General features: G+C 44.8%; 1 protein-coding gene across 1 annotated transcript in view; it reads left to right on the top strand.

The window, feature by feature from the left end:
• The first annotated feature begins 1,879 nt into the window (after positions 1-1,879).
• The window catches only part of TMEM41A (transmembrane protein 41A), a 37,352-nt gene continuing 13,617 nt past the window's right edge, over positions 1,880-25,614 (top strand). The window contains exons 1-2 of the mRNA XM_069733552.1: positions 1,880-2,023; positions 24,809-24,962. Of these exons, the coding sequence (XP_069589653.1) occupies positions 1,920-2,023; positions 24,809-24,962 (258 nt within the window). The 5' untranslated portion in view covers positions 1,880-1,919. The remainder of the gene's footprint in view (positions 2,024-24,808; positions 24,963-25,614) is intronic.

Here is a 25,614-nt window from a genome sequence, read left to right as displayed (position 1 = left end):
GATGGAAAATTCCTCTTAACAGGTAATTAGCACATACAACACCGTTTTGACTCCTGGCCAGAAGGAGGAGCTCAACACCTGACTTCTGGAGAGCTGCTCTATCTTGTCAGGAGGAAGAGTTAGTTACTAGGCAGTTAGGAAGATTTAGACAGTTGGTGGCACCAGACAGCAGACTGGAGCAGTCTGAGGCAGAAGGACGGGTGAGGGGCCATACAGCCTGAAGTGCTGTAGCTCCTGGATAGAGATATACAGAAGGAAGAAGAACAGCTTTTTCGAACGTGCCGGAGAGCGAAGCACAGGAGAGTGACAACAAGGGAAAATAGCTGGGACTGGACTACCTCCCTGGTAGAGCGCAGATACCGGAAACCAGAAGACCGAGGTTGTATCATACTCTAGGAGGCACAGCAGAAACCGGTAGGACAGCTAGACTACACATAACCTGTCCGCTCTAATGCCCAGGAGACACAGTGACACATAGAGCCCGGGTCATGATAGAGACCCTCTAAAAAGGCTTGAGTCACCTGTCATATGGGTTTGTGTCCCACTTCAATAAAGGACAGAGATATCTGAGAGGACCTTGCTACAAAGCCATAGGCAGTAAGAGAGTATACTACCACCGTGCTAAGAGGAAGGCTTTTAACTCCACCTGGTAAAGCTGAACTCTGAGCTCGCTTACAAGCCGGCCGGACCCTGCCTGTACCTGTGATCTGGTGCCCTGGACTGTGGCTGCCTGCTACCATCAGTAAACCAGGTAAACAGACTGCACAACTGCGTCCTTCGTTCTTTACTGCACCACTCACCATCTTCCATCTATTCACCGGGAGCCCTGGGACCTACTTCACCTGTGGGAAGTTATACCATCTGCCTGCCATAACATCACCCCAGAGGACCCTTTTAAGCAGTGTTGGTCATCCCTGACCGAATACAGGTGGCGTCACGAACATTTATTATTTTACAAATCCCTTTAAAGACTATCCCTTTAACATAGACGCCCAGGGCCATGGACCGGGTCACCGCCGCCATGACACATCCCTTTGAGTAACAGACCTGGTACCGAGTACCCCACTGCCCTAGCGGGCGACTCATGTGCACGTGGCCTTAAAGGGAACCTGTCACCTGAATTTGGCGGGACTGATTTTGGGTAATATGGGCGGAGTTTTCGGGTGTTTGATTCACCCTTTCCTTACCCGCTGGCTGCATGCTGGCCAAAATATTGGATTGAAGTTCATTCTCTGTCCTCTGTAGTACAGCGGGTAAGGAAAGGGTGAATCAAACACCCGAAAACCCCGCCCCTATGGCTAAAGATTGTTCCCTCCAAATTCAGGTGACAGTGTCCCTTTAAGGTTGCAGCCAGTGAGTGACCGCTGATTGGCTGCAGCGCTCATGTCTCATAACAATGTCATGCAAGCAGCTGATCAGGAGGTGAGAATAACATTCTCTTATTTATTACTGGGGGGTCATGGGAATTTAATAAGGGATTATGCAACTAGTGGACAACCCCTTTAAATGTATTGAAATCTATTTCCCCCACCACCATTACTGCTGGCACAGAGGATATCACCCAAATTCCTGAGTCCAGAATGTCAAATCTGCCTGGATATAAAATAAACAGAATAATATAACACATAACGCCATAAGCCTTTATGCACAATGAGGCAGCTGCTCAGGACTCCGGGAAAGATGAATGTTGCAGGCTGTGGAGGCGGAGCTGCTGCCATCCAGCTTCCTCATACATAGCTATGTGTATACATGGCAGTGACGTATTTTTTAGATTTATTTATTTCCTTGCATACTTGGTAACCATGGTTACTGCACTCGGGCCCCCATACTTCCGGTCCTCTCTAGTTGTGGCTCCCCGGCTGCAGCCGCCAGTGACATTGGTTCCGGGGCACTTCTTGTGCCCGCTGCTCTCCGGCATCATGCGCTCTCTTGCCGGGTTCTTCCTGGTGTTTGGCTGCGCCACCTTCTACCTGTACGTCCTGAGCACCCGCCTGCGTCCGGGCCGAGGACTGGAAGCTGAGAGGTGGGCATTGGGAATGGGGGGCTGGCAGCGTGCTGTAATGAAGTGACAAGTGTATGTGCCTGTGAGGACGGCCGTCAGTGTGTGGGAAGATGCAGGCAGCTGTCAGTCAGTGGGAATTGGCCATAATAATGACTGTGGGGTGTAATAAATACTCTGCTGGACACGTGTATGGTCTATGAGGTAGTAATTTGGGTTATTTTTATTATCCGGTGTGGATAGGTAGGTCACATGACCCATAGATTGGTGCACGGTAACTGCGCCGGTACCTCACACATGACGGGGCGATTCTGGCGCTGATGTGTATGAGGCGAACACCTGAAAACGTGCGTCATATTTATTATTACACACAAGCGATAATGCTCTCTAGAACCTCACCAGACTGATATGAACGACCCCTCTAAGCATTTGTAATAAAGCCCCAGTAACGCAGAGCATCCAATTAATGAGGGTGAGGCGGCTGTCTGCATGTGGCCCACAAAAAAGGACAACCAGCAAGCTGACAACAGGGTCATGGCCACCCGAGTGATTACACCAAGGCGGAAGCCGAACGTGCGTCGGGGTGGATGCCACTCGGATGAAGGAGCTCCTAACAGGGTAAGTCTGCTGCCCCCCTTTTTGGTTGTTATATTATGGCTGCCACCAGTAGGTGACTCTACAGACAAGACCACGATAATATAAGCACTGTCTCACATGACGCTTCCCTACACTAATGTGATATATAACTTTTCTTTTTACTAAAATAATGCACTGACTTATGGCATCTGCACTTCTTATCATAGACAATACAATGATTTTTTCCTTTGGCTATGCACTTTATCTATGTGTCTATGATAAAGTATACTACACGTTAGTTACTGATATTGGTCCTCCTTCTATAAGGTTCATTTACCGGGTGTAGCGTCCTGTGTTTTTATCTTTCTTGCTTATGTGTATTTTTAGCGGATAACTTTCAACATTGTTTTGTTACCCATGTTATCACCTGTTTCAAATAAACATTTGTTGTTACCATTACTTTGTGTTTGGGGACTACCTTGGTCGGTTTTCTTCTCCCCCCTTTTTCTCTTAATACCAATGTGTAGTATACTCTCTGCTAGGCTGGAGTCACACTGCCGTATTTCTCGTGCGAGAATCGCATTGTAAAGCTTGTACTGGCTGATGGCTCTCCTCACCAGAGCATGACCGCTGCATAGTAATTCATCATGCTGTCCTGCTCAGATCAGGAGAGGTGCCGGCCAGTCCGTGCAGTGTGATGCGATTATCGCAGTGTGACTCCAGCCTTCGGATTCACCTCTGTAGCTGCTCGTCATCAGACCTCAAGGATGTGATTTTTCCCCTCTCGCTTTTCATCTGCTTCTTCCAATGTTCTATTTAGAAAATCGGAGGAGAATCTAGTCAGCATGGAAGCGCAGCTATGTATATTGCTTACTGCAGTCATGTGACGAATGCAGCAACCAGTTAGCAGATCCAAATCCTAACATTGTGGTCATCACAGACTGTCAGTATTTGATAAGCTGCACTGCTTTTTAAACTTTTCCCTGGGGTGGAAAACACATTGAATGCTGACTATGATAGAAAAGTGTCAGAACACACAGTACGTGACAGTAGAGAGCGGCAGGCCTGTCTCCGTGCTCATACTGCGCCAAGTCTACTGCCAAAAGTGCCTACAATGGAGGTCTGAGCACCCAAACTGCAGTACAGGGCACTAGAAGAAGGTGGTCGGGTCTGATGTGTCACATTTTGTTTTACATCATCTGGACTTATGGGTGCATATCCATTACATAACTGTGGGAAGAGATGGCACCAGAAAAAGACAAGCCAGCCGAGATTGTGTGACGCCCTGGGCACTGATCTACTGGGAGACCATGGATCCCGGCCTTCAGACGGCTGTGCTTACCTAGTACACTGCTTCATGGCAATACCTAATGACTGTGGCCTCAGGATCATGCACCCTATAATACTACATGACATTTTTCAGGAATGTTTTCAGAAACATGACAAAATGTAAGTATTAACTCTGCTTCCAAATTCCCCAGATCTCTATTTGATTCAGTATGTGCTTGATTTACTGGAAAAAAAAAAGTTTCTGATTTATAGAGGCCCTACCTCACCATGTACAGAACCTAAAAGATCTGCTGGTACCACAGGACTCAGAGGCTGATGTATGGCTGCCCCGTGTATCTATAATACAGTGCTCCTAGTGGAACATCAGAATTCTGGGGGCGTCCATCTAAGACCGGCTTAATTTGTAAGAAGCCACTGAACTTGTGCTCTAATTACTGATGTCAAAGTCTATTACCAACTGAGCGAGAGGCAAACATGAGAAGGCTCCAAAGTCCATGCAGTAAATGATTAACAGCCCTCTTATCCGTCTAACCCTGGTCTGAGTTCTTCTATGATACAAATATCCAAACAATCTACAATTTTAAGGGATCTTTAAACTTTTCAAATAGCTGTATTGCTCAGTGGTGTCTCTGTACGCCGCTCCTTTCTGTGTTTGCATCACTGAACGGTGCTCCCTGCACTACAGAGTTACAGTATGGCCTCACAGAAGTCTGTGGGAGCCATGTTACTGGTCCTTCTATATCTGTATGGGCCCCAGTAGAGAGTGACTGCAATTATGCTTTCATCTCTTATGGCAAACAATTACAAATATATATCTTTTCTACAAAAACTGATGAAGGATGAGGTATATGGGAAGGTCAATTTATTTTAGGGGTACTTCAATAGGACTATTTATATCACTGGTGTCCCCAAAATAAATGTATCAGGTAACCTGTATAGTCGCAGGCTTGAAAGCCGTGTAGATAACATAGTGTGGCGTATCCGAAGCTAAGTTTAGCTGCCGCGTGTGTGTGAAATCAGATAGCAATTTACTGGCTGTGTATGGGAGGGAGATAAACGGTGCCCTACATAGATGAAACAGGAGAAAAAAGGAGCAGTCAGGTGTATATATATAAAAAGTAGAAAATTTTATTTTAACACAAGTATACAAAAATATTTTTTAACTTAGTAAAAATAATCAAAAAGTCATAGGATTAAATGCAGGAAGATATACTATAAGGAAAAAGACTCAGATATTTTTACCTGCCCAAATTTGTGCAAATGTTATCTATATACATAATTGTCTAAGGGGTACTTCCGTCTGTCTGTCTGTCTGTCCTTCTGTCACGGTTATTCGTTCGCTGATTGGTGTTGGCAGCTGCCTGTCATGGCTGCCGCGACCAATCAGCGACTGCCACAGTCCGATTAGTCCCTCCCCTACTCCCCTGCACTCACTGCCCGGCGCCCGCTCTGTAATCCCCTCCACTCACCGCTCACACAGGGTTAATGGCAGCGGTAACGGCCCGCGGTGTAACGCACTCCGTTACCGCTGCTATTAACCCTGTGTGTCCCCAACTATTTACTATTGATGCTGCCTATGCGGCATCAATAGTAAAAATGTCAATTTAAAAAAACAAAAAACCTTCTATACTCACCATCCGCCGCCTTTCTCGCTCCTCGCCACGCTCCCGGGATCGCTCCATTGCAAGCGGCAGCTTCCAGTCCTACGGCTGGTGTGCGACAAGGACCTGCCGTCATGTGACCGCGACATCATCATAGGTCCTGCTCACACCAGCCCTGGGACTGCAAGCTGCCGCTTGCAATGGAGCGATCCCAGGAGCGTGACGAGGAGCGGGAAAGGCGGCGGATGGTGAGTATAGCAGGACTTCAACGGGCTATAGGTGAGTATATGTTTATTTATTTTTTGAAGTCTCTATACTACGTGGCTCTGTGCTGCCCAATATACTACGTGACTGGGCAATATACTATGTGGCTGGGCAATATACTACGTGGCTCTGCTATATACTGTGTGGCTGGGCAATATACTACGTGACTGGCCAATATACCGTACTACGTGGGCTGTGCTATATACTATGTGGCTGGGCAATACGTGACTGGGCAACATACTACGTGGCTGGGCAACATACTACGTGGCTGGGCAATATACTATGTGGGCTGTGCTGTATACTACGTGGCTGGGCAACATGCTACGTGGCTGGGCAATATACTAAGTGGCTGGGCAATATACTAAGTGGCTGGGCAATATACTAAGTGGCTGGGCAATATACTAAGTGGCTGGGCAATATACTAAGTGGCTGGGCAATATACTAAGTGGCTGGGCAATATACTAAGTGGCTGGGCAATATACTAAGTGGCTGGGCAATATACTAAGTGGCTGGGCAATATACTAAGTGGCTGGGCAATATACTAAGTGGCTGGGCAATATACTAAGTGGCTGGGCAATATACTAAGTGGCTGGGCAATATACTAAGTGGCTGGGCAATATACTAAGTGGCTGGGCAATATACTAAGTGGCTGGGCAATATACTAAGTGGCTGGGCAATATACTAAGTGGCTGGGCAATATACTAAGTGGCTGGGCAATATACTAAGTGGCTGGGCAATATACTAAGTGGCTGGGCAATATACTAAGTGGCTGGGCAATATACTAAGTGGCTGGGCAATATACTAAGTGGCTGGGCAATATACTAAGTGGCTGGGCAATATACTAAGTGGCTGGGCAATATACTAAGTGGCTGGGCAATATACTAAGTGGCTGGGCAATATACTAAGTGGCTGGGCAATATACTAAGTGGCTGGGCAATATACTAAGTGGCTGGGCAATATACTAAGTGGCTGGGCAATATACTAAGTGGCTGGGCAATATACTAAGTGGCTGGGCAATATACTAAGTGGCTGGGCAATATACTAAGTGGCTGGGCAATATACTAAGTGGCTGGGCAATATACTAAGTGGCTGGGCAATATACTAAGTGGCTGGGCAATATACTAAGTGGCTGGGCAATATACTAAGTGGCTGGGCAATATACTAAGTGGCTGGGCAATATACTAAGTGGCTGGGCAATATACTAAGTGGCTGGGCAATATACTAAGTGGCTGGGCAATATACTAAGTGGCTGGGCAATATACTAAGTGGCTGGGCAATATACTAAGTGGCTGGGCAATATACTAAGTGGCTGGGCAATATACTAAGTGGCTGGGCAATATACTAAGTGGCTGGGCAATATACTAAGTGGCTGGGCAATATACTAAGTGGCTGGGCAATATACTAAGTGGCTGGGCAATATACTAAGTGGCTGGGCAATATACTAAGTGGCTGGGCAATATACTAAGTGGCTGGGCAATATACTAAGTGGCTGGGCAATATACTAAGTGGCTGGGCAATATACTAAGTGGCTGGGCAATATACTAAGTGGCTGGGCAATATACTAAGTGGCTGGGCAATATACTAAGTGGCTGGGCAATATACTAAGTGGCTGGGCAATATACTAAGTGGCTGGGCAATATACTAAGTGGCTGGGCAATATACTAAGTGGCTGGGCAATATACTAAGTGGCTGGGCAATATACTAAGTGGCTGGGCAATATACTAAGTGGCTGGGCAATATACTAAGTGGCTGGGCAATATACTAAGTGGCTGGGCAATATACTAAGTGGCTGGGCAATATACTAAGTGGCTGGGCAATATACTAAGTGGCTGGGCAATATACTAAGTGGCTGGGCAATATACTAAGTGGCTGGGCAATATACTAAGTGGCTGGGCAATATACTAAGTGGCTGGGCAATATACTAAGTGGCTGGGCAATATACTAAGTGGCTGGGCAATATACTAAGTGGCTGGGCAATATACTAAGTGGCTGGGCAATATACTAAGTGGCTGGGCAATATACTAAGTGGCTGGGCAATATACTAAGTGGCTGGGCAATATACTAAGTGGCTGGGCAATATACTAAGTGGCTGGGCAATATACTAAGTGGCTGGGCAATATACTAAGTGGCTGGGCAATATACTAAGTGGCTGGGCAATATACTAAGTGGCTGGGCAATATACTAAGTGGCTGGGCAATATACTAAGTGGCTGGGCAATATACTAAGTGGCTGGGCAATATACTAAGTGGCTGGGCAATATACTAAGTGGCTGGGCAATATACTAAGTGGCTGGGCAATATACTAAGTGGCTGGGCAATATACTAAGTGGCTGGGCAATATACTAAGTGGCTGGGCAATATACTAAGTGGCTGGGCAATATACTAAGTGGCTGGGCAATATACTAAGTGGCTGGGCAATATACTAAGTGGCTGGGCAATATACTAAGTGGCTGGGCAATATACTAAGTGGCTGGGCAATATACTAAGTGGCTGGGCAATATACTAAGTGGCTGGGCAATATACTAAGTGGCTGGGCAATATACTAAGTGGCTGGGCAATATACTAAGTGGCTGGGCAATATACTAAGTGGCTGGGCAATATACTAAGTGGCTGGGCAATATACTAAGTGGCTGGGCAATATACTAAGTGGCTGGGCAATATACTAAGTGGCTGGGCAATATACTAAGTGGCTGGGCAATATACTAAGTGGCTGGGCAATATACTAAGTGGCTGGGCAATATACTAAGTGGCTGGGCAATATACTAAGTGGCTGGGCAATATACTAAGTGGCTGGGCAATATACTAAGTGGCTGGGCAATATACTAAGTGGCTGGGCAATATACTAAGTGGCTGGGCAATATACTAAGTGGCTGGGCAATATACTAAGTGGCTGGGCAATATACTAAGTGGCTGGGCAATATACTAAGTGGCTGGGCAATATACTAAGTGGCTGGGCAATATACTAAGTGGCTGGGCAATATACTAAGTGGCTGGGCAATATACTAAGTGGCTGGGCAATATACTAAGTGGCTGGGCAATATACTAAGTGGCTGGGCAATATACTAAGTGGCTGGGCAATATACTAAGTGGCTGGGCAATATACTAAGTGGCTGGGCAATATACTAAGTGGCTGGGCAATATACTAAGTGGCTGGGCAATATACTAAGTGGCTGGGCAATATACTAAGTGGCTGGGCAATATACTAAGTGGCTGGGCAATATACTAAGTGGCTGGGCAATATACTAAGTGGCTGGGCAATATACTAAGTGGCTGGGCAATATACTAAGTGGCTGGGCAATATACTAAGTGGCTGGGCAATATACTAAGTGGCTGGGCAATATACTAAGTGGCTGGGCAATATACTAAGTGGCTGGGCAATATACTAAGTGGCTGGGCAATATACTAAGTGGCTGGGCAATATACTAAGTGGCTGGGCAATATACTAAGTGGCTGGGCAATATACTAAGTGGCTGGGCAATATACTAAGTGGCTGGGCAATATACTAAGTGGCTGGGCAATATACTAAGTGGCTGGGCAATATACTAAGTGGCTGGGCAATATACTAAGTGGCTGGGCAATATACTAAGTGGCTGGGCAATATACTAAGTGGCTGGGCAATATACTAAGTGGCTGGGCAATATACTAAGTGGCTGGGCAATATACTAAGTGGCTGGGCAATATACTAAGTGGCTGGGCAATATACTAAGTGGCTGGGCAATATACTAAGTGGCTGGGCAATATACTAAGTGGCTGGGCAATATACTAAGTGGCTGGGCAATATACTAAGTGGCTGGGCAATATACTAAGTGGCTGGGCAATATACTAAGTGGCTGGGCAATATACTAAGTGGCTGGGCAATATACTAAGTGGCTGGGCAATATACTAAGTGGCTGGGCAATATACTAAGTGGCTGGGCAATATACTAAGTGGCTGGGCAATATACTAAGTGGCTGGGCAATATACTAAGTGGCTGGGCAATATACTAAGTGGCTGGGCAATATACTAAGTGGCTGGGCAATATACTAAGTGGCTGGGCAATATACTAAGTGGCTGGGCAATATACTAAGTGGCTGGGCAATATACTAAGTGGCTGGGCAATATACTAAGTGGCTGGGCAATATACTAAGTGGCTGGGCAATATACTAAGTGGCTGGGCAATATACTAAGTGGCTGGGCAATATACTAAGTGGCTGGGCAATATACTAAGTGGCTGGGCAATATACTAAGTGGCTGGGCAATATACTAAGTGGGCTGTGCTATATACTAAGTGGGCTGTGCTATATACTACGTGGGCTGTGCTATATACTACGTGGACCTGCATATTCCAGAATACCCGATGCGTTAGAATCGGGCCACCATCTAGTATTCAATAAGGTGCAAGTCCAGTCACAGATCGCACATAAATGGCAAGTCACATGGCCCTGCAGTAATTTTAAAGCACATCATAACATCATTTAGGGAAAACATGATGCTTACTAAGGGCTTATATTGACTGTTAATTTCATGTGTTACCATTTGTGACCTGTATTTATTCAGCAGGTACCTGCATTTACTTTCCTGTTACCAGCGTAATTGTTGGTGGCCGCACATTTGCACCTTATATTTATATACATTTGTATCCTGGCCGCACTTTTTAGCACTGGTTGCACCTTATTCCGATGTATTTCAAATTACACACATTTTTTATGGCATTTGTAACTTTTTTGTGCACCTTAGCCCCTTCAGTACCTTAGGCCATCTCTTAAAGGTGCACTGCCATTTATGATACATTGCACCTTGTTTCTTTTGTGCAATTTATTTATTTTTTGTGTGCATTTATAATTTTCAGTTCTGTGGGGTTATATATACAATTTTGTATCACTCCTTTATCATATTATAGCAGGACTGTTTATTGCTCCGTCTTCTTGGTATTGTGCCTTCTTTTTGGTTTTCTTTCCCCCCTACCATTTGGTGTATTCACTTACATAATAAATTTATTTGAATTCATTATTTGGGCATTAGTTCGGTTTTTTGTGTTCTTTTTTCTTTTGTATATTCCTTCCGATTTGTCCTTTATTTTGTCCATTATGGGATACATATAAACCTTATATGTAAATTGAATATTTTATTTTTACTACTACACTAAGAGCATTAGGAATTTACGTATCCCTTGCCTTGAGCTTCTATTTATTGTCACTTATTCCTGCAGATTCTGCATGGAGAAGTTAGTAGATTTCTCCATTCAATTGTGGTTATCCTAATGTGAATCCTTTGTACTTTCACACAGAGATAGTAGGAAAATACTCCAATACTCCTTGGCTTTCAAGCATTCAAATTTGGCATGCGTAAACATAAAGCCCCTGTACACATTAGATTTGTGGCATGAACTGGCCAATGCCAGCAAGACCAGCTGACCAGCTAATGTATAGTGGTGCTTTTTGATCCTCCTTTGCCAGATTATGTCAGAAGAGAGAAGGATCGGGTGTGATCTCCATTAGAATCTGTCTCCAGAGCTTATTGTAAATTAAAGTGAACCTGTCACCAGGTTTGGCCGATATAAGATACCGCCATCACCAGGTTTGGCCGATATAAGATACCGCCATCACCTTTCAGGTCTTATCTACAGCATTCTATAATGGTGTAGATAAGCTCCCGATCTGACCTGTAAGAGAAGAAAGATAAGTTTTACTATACTCACCTGCGGGGCGGTCTAGTCAAATGGGTGTCTCAGGTCCTCGTTTCGCGCCTCCCATCTTCATGCAATGCGGCCTTCCTGCTTGCTTCATGGCTCCCCGGCATCGCGCTCCTGCACAGGCGTACTTATCTGCACTGTTGAGGGCAGAGCAAAGCACTGCAGGCGCCGGGCCTCTCTGACCTTTCCCGGCGCCTGCGCACTGCAGTGTGAGACATGTAGATTAGGAGAGCAGACTGTCAGTCATTACATGTCTCACACTGATAATGCTCCCTTTTTATTTAAAACTAGATTGTGGCCCGATTCTAACGCATCGGGTATTCTAGAATATGCATGTCCCCGTAATATATGGACAATGATGATTCCAGAATTCGCGGCAGACTGTGCCCGTCGCTGATTGGTTGAGGCAACCTTTATGACATCATCGTCGCCATGGCAACCATTATGACATCTACGTCGATACTGTGCCCGTCGCTGAATCAGAAACGTGGGATTTCTACGTCCTTTATGATATCATCGTCGCTGTGCCCGTCGCTGATTGGTCGGGCCACCAATCAGAGACGCGGGATGTCTACGTCCTTTATGACATCATCGTCGCTGTGCCCGTTGCTGATTGGTCGGGCCACCAATCAGAGACGCGGGATGTCTACGTCCTTTATGACATCGTCGCTGTGCCCGTTGCTGATTGGTCGAGGCCTGGCGGCCTCGACTAATCAGAGACGCAGAATTTCTACGTCGATACTGTGCCCGTCGCTGATTGGTCGAGGCCTGGGGGAAGCAAAAGACAATACTGACATTACAGCAGGGAATCACAGAGGATTTCTTTTGTCAGGTAAAATATTTCACTGACTGTTTTTAACCCCTTCCCGACCTTTGACGCCACGTAGGCGTCATGAAAGTCGGTGCCAATCCGACCCATGACGCCTATGCGGCGTCATGGAAAGATCGCGTCCCTGCAGATCGGGTGAAAGGGTTAACTCCCATTTCACCCGATCTGCAGGGACAGGGGGAGTGGTAGTTTAGCCCAGGGGGGGTGGCTTCACCCCCTCGTGGCTACGATCGCTCTGATTGGCTGTTGAAAGTGAAACTGCCAATCAGAGCGATTTGTAATATTTCACCCATTATAACGGGTAAAATATTACAATCCAGCCATGGCCGATGCTGAAATATCATCGGCCATGGCTGGAAATACTAGTGTGCCCCCACCCCACCCCTCCGATCGCCCCCCCCACCCCCCCGATCTGGCCGGTACACTGCTCCGGCTCCCCTCCGTCCAGTGCTCCGCTCCCCCCCGTGCTCGTGTCCGCTCCCCCCGTGCTCCAATCACCCCCCCGTGCTCCAATCACCCCCCCTGCACTCCGATCCACCCCCCCCCGTGCTCCGTTCCACCCCCCCGTGCTCCATTCCAGCCCCCCCGTGCTCCGTTCCACGCCCCCCGCGCTCCGTTCCACCCCTCCCGCGCTCCGATTCCCCCCCCCCCCGCGCTCCGATCCCCCCCCCGTGGTCCCCCCCCACCCTATCATACTTACCGATCCAGCCGTGGTCCCGTCCGTCTTCTCCCGGGCGCCGCCATCTTCCAAAATGGCGGGCGCATGCGCAGTGCGCCCGCCGAATCTGCCTGCCGGCAGATTCGTTCCAAAGTGCATTTTGATCACTGAGATATAATCTATCTCAGTGATCAAAATAAAAAAAATAATAAATGTCACCCCCATAGGTAGGGACAATAAAAAAATAAAGAAATTTTTTTTTTTCCACTAATGTTAGAATAGGGTTAGGGTTAGGGGTAGGGGTAGGGTTAGGGGTAGGGTTAGGGTTAGGGGTAGGGGTAGGGCTAGGGTTAGGGTTAGGGGTAGGGGTAGGGTTAGGGTTAGGGGTAGGGTTAGGGCTAGGGTTAGGGCTAGGGTTAGGGTTAGGAATGTGCACACGTATTCTGGTCCTCTGCGGATTTTTCCGCTGCGGATTTGATAAATCCGCAGTGCTAAACCGCTGCGGATTTATGGCGGATTTACCGCGTTTTTTTCTGCGCATTTCACTGCGGTTTTACAATTGCGATTTTCTATTGGAGCAGTTGTAAAACCGCTGCGGAATCCGCAGAAAGAAGTGACATGCTGCGGAATGTAAACCGCTGCGTTTCCCTGCAGTTTTTCCGCAGCATGTGTACAGCGATTTTTGTTTCCCATAGGTTTACATTGAACTGTACACTCATGGGAAACTGCTGCGGATCCGCAGCGTGTGCACATACCTTTAGAATTAGGCTATGTGCACACGGTGCGGATTTGGCTGCGGATTCGCAGCAGTGTTCCATCAGGTTTACAGTACCATGTAAACATATGAAAAACCAAATCCGCTGTGCCCATGGTGCGGAAAATACCGCGCGGAAACGCTGCGTTGTATTTTCCGCAGCATGTCAATTCTTTGTGCGGATTCCGCGGCGTTTTACACCTGTTCCTCAATAGGAATCCGCAGGTGAAATCCGCACAAAAAACACTGGAAATCCGCGGAAAATCCGCAGGTAAAACACAGTGCCTTTTACCCGCGGATTTTTCAAAAATGGTGCGGAAATATCTCACACGAATCCGCAACGTGGGCACATAGCCTTAGGGTTAGGGTTGGAATTAGGGTTGTGGTTAGGGTTAGGGGTGTGTTGGGGTTAGGGTTGTGTTTAGGGTTATGGCTACAGTTGGGATTAGGGTTAGGGGTGTGTTGGGGTTAGTGTTGGAGTTAGAATTGAGGGGCTTCCACTGTTTAGGCACATCAGGGGTCTCCAAACGCAACATGGCGCCACCATTGATTCCAGCCAATCTCGTATTCAAAAAGTCAAATGGTGCTCCCTCACTTCCGAGCCCTGACGTGTGCCCAAACAGTGGTTTACCCCCACATATGGGGTACCAGCATACTCGGGACAAACTGCGCAACAATTACTGGGGTCCAATTTCTCCTGTTACCCTTGTGAATCTAAAAAAATGCTTGCTAAAACATAATTTTTGAGGAAAGAAAAATGATTTTTTATTTTCACGGCTCTGCGTTGTAAACGTCTGTGAAGCACTTGGGGGTTCAAAGTGCTCACCACATATCTAGATAAGTTCCTTGGGGGGTCTAGTTTCTAAAATGGGGTCACTTGTGGGGGGTTTCTACTGTTTAGGCACACCAGGGGCTCTGCAAACGCAACGTGACACCCGCAGACCATTCCATCAAAGTCTGCATTTCAAAAGTCACTACTTCCCTTCTGAGCCCCGACGTGTGCCCAAACAGTGGTTTACCCCCACATATGGGGTATCAGCGTACTCAGGAGAAACTGGACAACAACTTTTGGGGTCCAATTTCTCCTGTAACCCTTGGGAAAATAAAAAATTCTGGGCTAAATAATTATTTTTGAGGAAAGAAAACGTATTTATTATTTTCACGGCTCTGCATTATAAACTTCTATGAAGCACTTGGGGGTTCAAAGTGCTCACCACACATCTAGATAAGTTCCTTTCAGGGTCTAGTTTCCAAAATGGGGTCACTTGTGGGGGGTTTCTACTGTTTAGGCACATCAGGGGCTCTGCAAACGCAACGTGACGCCCACAGAGCATTCCATCAAAGTCTGCATTTCAAAACGTCACTACTTCACTTCCGAGCCCCGGCATGTGCCCAAACAGTGATTTACCCCCACATATGGGGTATCAGCGTACTCAGGAGAAACTGGACAACAACTTTTGGGGTCAAATTTCTCCTGTTACCCTTGGGAAAATAAAAAATTGCAGGCTAAAAGATCATTTTTGAGAAAATAATTTTTTTTTTTATTTTCATGGCTCTGCGTTATAAACTTCTGTGAAGCACTTGGGGGTTCTAAGTCCTCACCACACATCTAGATTAGTTCCTTTGGGGGTCTAGTTTCTAAAATGGTGTCATTTCTGGGGGATCTCCAATGTTTAGGCACACAGGGGCTCTCCAAACGTGACATGGTGTCCGCTAATGATTGGAGCTAATTTTCCATTTAAAAAGCCAAATGGCGTGCCATCCCTTCCGAGCCCTGCCGTGCGCCCAAACAGTGGTTTACCCCCACATATGGGGTATCAGCGTACTCAGGACAAACTGGACAACAATATTTGGGGTCCAATTTCTCCTATTATCCTTGGCAAAATAGGAAATTCCAGGCTAAAAAATCATTTTTGAGGAAAGAAAAATTATTTTTTATTTTCATGGCTCTGCGTTATAAACTTCTGTGAAGCACCTGGGGGTTTAAAGTGCTCAATATGCATCTAGATAAGTTCCTTGGGGGGTCTAGTTTCCAAAATGGGGTCACTTGTGCGGGAGCTCCAATGTTTAGGCACACAGGGGCTCTCCAAACGCGACATGGTGTCCGCTAACAATTGGAGCTAATTTTCCATTCAAAAAGTCAAATGGCGCGCCTTCTCTTCCGAGCCCTGCCGAGTGCCCAAACAGTGGTTTACCCCCACATATGAGGTATCGGCGTACTCGGGAGAAATTGCCCAACAAATTTTATGATCCATTTTATCCTACTGCCCATGTGAAAATGAAAAAATTGAGGCGAAAAGAATTTTTTTGTGAAAAAAAATTACTTTTTCATTTTTACAGATCAATTTGTGAAGCACCTGAGGGTTTAAAGTGCTCACTAGGCATCTAAATTAGTTCCTTGGGGGGTCTAGTTTCCAAAATGGGGTCACTTGTGGGGGAGCGCCAATGTTTAGGCACACAGGAGCTATCCAAACGCGACATGGTGTCCGCTAACGATGGAAATAATTTTTCATTCAAAAAGTCAAATGGCGCTCCTTCCCTTCCGAGCCTTACCATGTGCCCAAACAGTGGTTTACCTCCACATGTGAGGTATTGGTGTACTCAGGAGAAATTGCCCAACACATTTTAGGATCCATTTTATCCTGTTGCCCATGTGAAAATGAAAAAATTGAGGCTAAAAGAATTTTTTTGTGAAAAAAAAGTACTTTTTCATTTTTACGGATCAATTTGTGAAGCACCTGGGGGTTCAAAGTGCTCACTATGCATCTAGATAAGTTCCTTGGGGCGTCTAGTTTCCAAAATGGGGTCACTTGTGGGGGAGCTCCAATTTTTAGGCACACGGGGGCTCTCCAAACGTGACATGGTGTCCGCTAAAGAGTGGAGCCAATTTTTGATTCAAAAAGTCAAATGGCGCTCCTTCCCTTCCAAGCCCTGCCGTGCGCCAAAACAGTGGTTTACCCCCACATATGAGGTATCAGCGTACTCAGGACAAATTGGACAACAACTTTCGTGGTTCAGTTTCTCCTTTTACCATTGGGAAAATAAAAAAATTGTTGCTAAAAGATAATTTTTGTGACTAAAAAGTTAAATGTTCATTTTTTCCTTCCATGTTGCTTCTGCTGCTGTGAAGCACCTGAAGGGTTAATAAACTTCTTGAATGTGGTTTTGAGTACCTTGAGGGGTGCAGTTTTTAGAATGGTGTCACTTTTGGGTATTTTCAGCCATATAGACCCCTCAAACTGACTTCAAATGTGAGGTGGTCCCTAAAAAAAATGGTTTTGTAAATTTCGTTGTAAAAATGACAAATCGCTGGTCGAATTTTAACCCTTATAACTTCCTAACAAAAAAAAATTTTGTTTCCAAAATTGTGCGGATGTAAAGTAAACATGTGGGAAATGTTATTTATTAACTATTTTGTGTCACATATCTCTCTGGTTTAACAGAATAAAAATTCAAAATGTGAAAATTGCGAAATTTTCAAAATTTTCGCCAAATTTCCGTGTTTATCACAAATAAATGCAGAATTTATTGACCTAAATTTACCACTAACATGAAGCCCAATATGTCACGAAAAAACAATCTCAGAACCGCTAGGATCCGTTGAAGCGTTCCTGAGTTATTACCTCATAAAGGGACACTGGTCAGAATTGCAAAAAACGGCAAGGTCTTTAAGGTCAAAATAGGCTGGGTCTTGAAGGGGTTAAACAATATTTTACCTCACAAAATGTATTCTCTGTGATCGGCTGTAATGTCAGTATTGTCTTTTGCTTCCTCCGCTGCCCAGGAGCTGTGGTATGTTCTGTATACGGTCAGACACAGACAATTGTTAAAATGAACTTTAGTTTGTGGGAAAACCAAAAAAGCAAATATCAACGCAAACATGGCATCATATAAAGTACGCCAATGACAATGAAAGGAAAGACGCAAAGGCACATGAAGATGAGTATATGTTTATTTATTTTTTGTAAGTCTCTATACTACGTGGCTCTGTGATCAGCAACGGGCACAGCGACGATGATGTCATAATGGTTGCCATGGCGACGATGTCATAAAGGTTGCTTCGACCAATCAGCAATGGGCACAGCGACGATGATGTCATAAAGGTTGCTTCGACCAATCAGCAATGGGCACAGCGACGATGATGTCATAAAGGTTGCCTCGACCAATCAGCGACGGGCACAGTCTGCCGCGAATTCGCCTCGACCAATCAGCGACGGGCATAGTATCGACGTAGATGTCATAATGGTTGCCATGGCAACGATGATGTCATAAAGGTTGCCTCGACCAATCAGCGATGGGCACAGTCTGCCGCGAATTCTGGAATCATCATTGTCCATATACTATGGGGACATGCATATTCTAGAATACCCGATGCGTTAGAATCGGGCCACAATCTAGTACTGTATAATGGCCCATGATGCTCTATACTGTATAATGGCCCCACATGATGTTCAATACTGTATAATGGCCACACATGATGCTCCATACTGTATAATGGCCACACATGATGCTCCATATTGTATAATGGCCCCACATGATGCTCCATACTGTATAATGGACACACAGTGCTGCATACTGTATAATGGCCACACATGATGCTCCATACTGTATAATGGCCACACATGATGCTCAATACTGTATAATGGCCACACATGATCCTCCATACTGTATAATGGCCACACATGATGCTCCATACTGTATAATGGCCACACATGATGCTCCATACTGTATAATGTCCACACATGATGCTCCATACTGTATAATGGCCACACATGATCCTCCATACTGTATAATGGCCACACATGATGCTCCATACTGTATAATGGACACACAGTGCTGCATACTGTATAATGGCCACACATGATGCTCCATACTGTATAATGGCCACACATGATGCTCAATACTGTATAATGGCCACACATGATCCTCCATACTGTATAATGGCCACACATGATGCTCCATACTGTATAATGGCCACACATGATGCTCCATACTGTATAATGGCCACACATGATGCTCCATACTGTATAATGGCCACACATGATCCTCCATACTGTATAATGGCCACACATGATGCTCCATACTGTATAATGGCCACACATGATGCTCCATACTGTATAATGGCCACACATGATGTTCCATACTGTATAATGGACACACAGTGCTGCATACTGTATAATGGCCACACATGATGCTCCATACTGTATAATGGCCACACATGATGCTCAATACTGTATAATGGCCACACATGATCCTCCATACTGTATAATGGCCACACATGATGTTCCATACTGTATAATGGCCACACATGATGCTCCATACTGTATAATGGCCACACATGAAGCTCCATACTGTATAATGGCCACACATGATCCTCCATACTGTATAATGGCCACACATGATGCTCCATACTGTATAATGGCCACACATGATGTTCCATACTGTATAATGGCCACACATGATGCTCCATACTGTATAATGGCCACACATGATGCTCCATACTGTATAATGGCCACACATGATGCTCCATACTGTATAATGGCCACACATAGTGCTCACACACGGCTCTGCTCCGTACACCTCATACACACACGGCTCTTCTCTCTACACCTCATACCCACATACGGCTCCGCTCTGTACACCTCATACCAATCAGCGACGGGCACAGTCTGCCGCGAATTCTGGAATCATCATTGTCCATATACTACGGGGACATGCATATTCTAGAATACCAGGAGGACTGATCAATATAGAAGTGTCAGGAGGACTGATCAATATAGAAGTGTCAGGAGGACTGATCAATATAGAAGTGTCAGGAGGACTGATCAATATAGAGGTATCAGGAGGACTGATCAATATAGAGGTGTCAGGAGGACTGATCAATATTGAAGTGTCATGAGGACTGATCAATATAGAGGTGTCAGGAGGACTGATCAATATAGAAGTGTCAGGAGGACTGATCAATATAGAAGTGTCAGGAGGACTAATCAATATAGAGGTGTCAGGAGGACTGATCAATATAGAGGTGTCAGGAGGACTGATCAATATAGAAGTGTCAGGAGGACTGATCAATATAGAGGTATCAGGAGGACTGATCAATATAGAAGTGTCAGGAGGACTGATCAATATAGAAGTGTCAGGAGGGCTGATCAATATAGAAGTGTCAGGAGGACTGATCAATATAGAAGTGTCAGGAGGGCTGATCAATATAGAGGTATCAGGAGGACTGATCAATATAGAAGTGTCAGGAGGACTGACCAATATAGAAGTGTCAGGAGAGCTGATCAATATAGAAGTGTCAGGAGGATTTATCAATATAGAGGTGTCAGGAGGACTGATCAATATAGAATGTCAGGAGGACTGATCAATGCAGAAGTGTCAGGAGGACTGATCAATACAGAAGTGTCAGGAGGACTGATCAATATAGAAGTGTCAGGAGGGCTGATCAATATAGAAGTGTCAGGAGGATTTATCAATATAGAGGTATCAGGAGGACTGATCAATACAGAAGTGTCAGGAGGACTGATCAATATAGAAGTGTCAGGAGGGCTGATCAATATAGAAGTGTCAGGAGGGCTGATCAATATAGAAGTGTCAGGAGGGCTGATCAATATAGAAGTGTCAGGAGGACTGATCAATATAGAAGTGTCAGGAGGACTGATCAATACAGAGGTGTCAGGAGGACTGATCAATACAGAGGTGTCAGGAGGACTGATCAATACAGAGGTGTCAGGAGGACTGATCAATACAGAGGTGTCAGGAGGACTGATCAATATAGAAGTGTCAGGAGGACTGATCAATATAGAAGTGTCAGGAGGACTGATCAATATAGAAGTGTCAGGAGGGCTGATCAATATAGAGGTGTCAGGAGGGCTGATCAATATAGAGGTGTCAGGAGGATTTATCAATATAGAGGTGTCAGGAGGACTGATCAATATAGAGGTGTCAGGAGGACTGATCATTATAGAAGTGTCAGGAGGACTGATCTATATAAAAGTGTCAGGAGGACTGATCAATACAGAAGTGTCAGGAGGACTGATCAATATAGAAGTGTCAGGAGGGCTGATCAATATAGAAGTGTCAGGAGGACTGATCAATATAAAGGTATCAGGAGGACTGATCAATATAGAAGTGTCAGGAGGACTGATCAATATAGAAGTGTCAGGAGGGCTGATCAATATAGAAGTGTCAGGAGGGCTGATCAATATAGAAGTGTCAGGAGGGCTGATCAATATAGAAGTGTCAGGAGGGCTGATCAATATAGAAGTGTCAGGAGGACTGATCAATATAGAAGTGTCAGGAGGACTGATCAATATAGAGGTGTCAGGAGGACTGATCAATATAGAAGTGTCAGGAGGACTGATCAATATAGAGGTGTCAGGAGGACTGATCAATACAGAACTGTCAGGAGGACTGATCAATATAGAAGTGTCAATCAGACGCGGGATTTCTACGTCGATGCTGTGCCGGTCTCTGATTGGTCGAGGCCGCCAGAGGACTGATCAATATAGAAGTGTCAGGAGGACTGATCAATATAGAGGTGTCAGGAGGACTGATCAATATAGAGGTGTCAGGAGGACTGATCAATATAGAAGTGTCAGGAGGACTGATCAATATAGAAGTGTCAGGAGGACTGATCAATATAGAGGTATCAGGAGGACTGATCAATATAGAGGTATCAGGAGGACTGATCAATATAGAAGTGTCAGGAGGACTGATCAATATAGAGGTGTCAGGAGAACTGATCAATATAGAAGTGTCAGGAGGACTGATCAATATAGAGGTATCAGGAGGACTGATCAATATAGAAGTGTCAGGAGGACTGATCAATATAGAGGTGTCAGGAGGACTGATCAATATAGAAGTGTCAGGAGGACTGATCAATATAGAAGTGTCAGGAGGACTGATCAATACAGAAGTGTCAGGAGGACTGATCAATATAGAGGTGTCAGGAGGACTGATCAATATAGAAGTGTCAGGAGGACTGATCAATATAGAAGTGTCAGGAGGACTGATCAATTTAGAGGTATCAGGAGGACTGATCAATATAGAGGTGTCAGGAGGACTGATCAATATAGAATGTCTCCTGATCAATATAGAAGTGTCAGGAGGACTGATCAATATAGAAGTGTCAGGAGGATTGATCAATATAGAAGTGTCAGGAGGACTGATCAATATAGAAGTGTCATGAGGACTGATCAATATAGAAGTGTCATGAGGACTGATCAATATAGAAGTGTCAGGAGGACTGATCAATATAGAAGTGTCAGGAGGACTGATCAATATAGAAGTGTCAGGAGGACTGATCAATATAGAAGTGTCAGGAGGACTGATCAATATAGAAGTGTCAGGAGGACTGATCAATATAGAAGTGTCAGGAGGACTGATCAATATAGAAGTGTCATGAGGACTGATCAATATAGAAGTGTCAGGAGGATTTATCAATACAGAAGTGTCAGGAGGACTGATCAATATAGAAGTGTCAGGAGGGCTGATCAATACAGAAGTGTCAGGAGGACTGATCAATATAGAAGTGTCAGGAGGGCTGATCAATACAGAAGTGTCAGGAGGACTGATCAATACAGAAGTGTCAGGAGGACTGATCAATATAGAAGTGTCAGGAGGACTGATCAATATAGAAGTGTCAGGAGGACTGATCAATACAGAAGTGTCAGGAGGACTGATCAATATAGAAGTGTCAGGAGGACTGATCAATATAGAAGTGTCATGAGGACTGATCAATATAGAAGTGTCAGGAGGACTGATCAATATAGAAGTGTCATGAGGACTGATCAATATAGAAGTGTCAGGAGGATTTATCAATACAGAAGTGTCAGGAGGACTGATCAATATAGAAGTGTCAGGAGGGCTGATCAATATAGAAGTGTCATGAGGACTGATCAATATAGAAGTGTCAGGAGGATTTATCAATATAGAAGTGTCAGGAGGACTGATCAATATAGAAGTGTCAGGAGGGCTGATCAATACAGAAGTGTCAGGAGGACTGATCAATATAGAAGTGTCAGGAGGGCTGATCAATACAGAAGTGTCAGGAGGACTGATCAATACAGAAGTGTCAGGAGGACTGATCAATATAGAAGTGTCAGGAGGACTGATCAATATAGAGGTGTCAGGAGGACTGATCAATACAGAAGTGTCAGGAGGACTGATCAATACAGAAGTGTCAGGAGGACTGATCAATATAGAAGTGTCAGGAGGACTGATCAATACAGAAGTGTCAGGAGGACTGATCAATATAGAAGTGTCAGGAGGACTGATCAATATAGAGGTGTCAGGAGGACTGATCAATATAGAAGTGTCAGGAGGACTGATCAATACAGAAGTGTCAGGAGGACTGATCAATATAGAAGTGTCAGGAGGACTGATCAATATAGAAGTGTCAATCAGAGACGCGGGATTTCTACGTCGATGCTGTGCCGGTCTCTGATTGGTCGAAGCCGCCAATATATAGAGGTGTCAGGAGGACTGATCAATATAGAAGTGTCAGGAGGACTGATCAATATAGAAGTGTCAGGAGGACTGATCAATATAGAGGTGTCAGGAGGACTGATCAATATAGAGGTGTCAGGAGGACTGATCAATATAGAAGTGTCAGGAGGGCTGATCAATATAGAATGTCAGGAGGACTGATCAATATAGAGGTGTCAGGAGGACTGATCAATATAGAAGTGTCAGGAGGGCTGATCAATATAGAGGTGTCAGGAGGACTGATCAATATAGAATGTCAGGAGGACTGATCAATATAGAGGTGTCAGGAGGACTGATCAATATAGAAGTGTCAGGAGGGCTGATCAATATAGAGGTGTCAGGAGGACTGATCAATATAGAGGTATCAGGAGGACTGATCAATATAGAGGTGTCAGGAGGACTGATCAATATAGAGGTATCAGGAGGACTGATCAATATAGAAGTGTCACAGGTGATGCAATTATTACCTGGGCAAGACTAAGGAAATCCTGAAAACATGACATGTTGGTGGGCCTTGAGGACTGGAGTTGGGGACCCCTGTTCTAGAATATGCATGTCCCCGTAGTATATGGACAATGATGATTCCAGAATTCGCGGCAGACTGTGCCCGTCGCTGATTGGTCGAGGCAACCTTTATGACATCATCGTCGCCATGGCAACCATTATGACATCTACGTCGATACTGTACCCGTCGCTAAATCAGAAACGTGAGATGTCTATGTCCTTTATGACATCATCGTCGCTGTGCCCGTTGCTGATTGGTCGAGGCCTGGCGGCCTCGACCAATCAGAGACGCGGGATTTCTACGTCGATGCTGTGCCGGTCTCTGATTGGTCGAGGCCTGGCGGCCTCGACCAATCAGAGAGCCGGGATTTCCAGGACAGACAGACAGACAGACAGACAGACAGACGGAAAAACCCTTAGGCAATTATATATATAGATAATCTCTGCAGGCCGATTCTCAGGGAGATCACTGTCCGGCCCATAGATCTTAACGGCTCATTTACATATAGAAAAAACCGTGGTTTTCTCTAGATTTACACATTGGATCCTATCAAGGTTTTATTCATCTTCCTATGAATCCAGATTCTCCCTTTACAAAGATAGAAGATGGCAGTTGGTGCTCATAACGTTCTATGGGGAACTGTAACTATCATTTGAGGAGTTGCAGCAGCATGTCTGTGTCTGCCTGTAGCTCCTCCCACCTCCTCTTACCCCCTCCCATCTCCATAGAACTTTACAAGCACCAACTGTCATCTATCGCAGTGGTGAGTAAATCTGTATTCACTGAAAACAGATTTTACATGTTTCACCCATGAATTCAGAGTGAAAAATCAGCCCAGGAGGAGAAAGAAGCCATTTTCTCTGATAAGATATACTATTGAAAGCCTTATACGCGGTGTCACTGTCCTGCATTGCTGGCAATATCAGGCTGTTATCAGGGACACATTCTTTGCTGAAGTACATATACAGGGGTTTTTTTCACCGTACAACACTAGGTTGTTTTCAAAATGTATATGCGGAAACGATTTCCTCAGTGAAAAGAGTAAAATGGAAAATAAACTTTAATTTGGGATCTACACATCATGTCTTGCTTTTTGCCCAGTGGTGGTGCTGCCAGTCTCCCTCATGTCTGCTGAGCACATTGCCTTTTCACGCTGTGCTTTCCGTCTTTCAGGTCTTTGGTGTTTCCTTCAGACCTAGATGAGCTTCGTGAATTGGCCGACTTCTTGCAGGACTATAAGAGGGAGCACCAGTCATATGTCACCCTCCTGTTCTGTAGCGCATACTTGTATAAGCAAAGCTTCGCCATCCCAGGATCCAGCTTTCTGGTAGGTGAAAAATCAGATTTCTTACCATAACTCCTCCACTTATCTTTCTTTTTTCAGTACTGTAATATACAGGCTGGCAATGTAGCTCCTTACCACCAAAGCCAGTTTTCATCTTCTAGACAGAGCCCAATTTTTCAAATCTAACATGTTAGAATATGTTGTTATATGTTTGGAAAGTTTCTAAGTATCCCAGTCATTCTCAGATTGCGTTTCCATCACACAGTGTACTTTGTTAGTGGTAAAATTGAGACGATATGGTTTACATTTATATACAACTCTGGCAAAAATTAAGAGACCACTGCAAAATGTTCAGTTTGTCTGATTTTTCTCTTTATAGGTATATTTTTGCGTAAAATGTAAATTTTTCTTTTATTCTATAAACTTCTGACAACATGTCTCTGAATTTCCAAGCAATAAATTTTGCATTTTTTTTTCTGAAAAGGAGAAATGGTCAAAATTACAAAAAAAAAAAAAAGCCCAGTGCTTCCAGACCTCAAATAATGCAAAGAAAACAAGTTCATAATCATTTAGAAATTGTAAGCTTGCGAGCAGGGCCCTCACTCCTCTTGGTATCTGTTTTGATCTGTGTTTTTTGTTATGCTGTAATATCTATTGTCTGTACAAATCCCCTTTATAATGTAAAGTGCTGCGG

This window comes from Ranitomeya imitator, chromosome 7 (genome assembly GCF_032444005.1).
Source record: "Ranitomeya imitator isolate aRanImi1 chromosome 7, aRanImi1.pri, whole genome shotgun sequence".
In the NCBI taxonomy this organism is placed as follows: Eukaryota; Metazoa; Chordata; class Amphibia; order Anura; family Dendrobatidae; genus Ranitomeya; species Ranitomeya imitator.
This window is presented reverse-complemented; position numbering and strand designations above follow the sequence as displayed.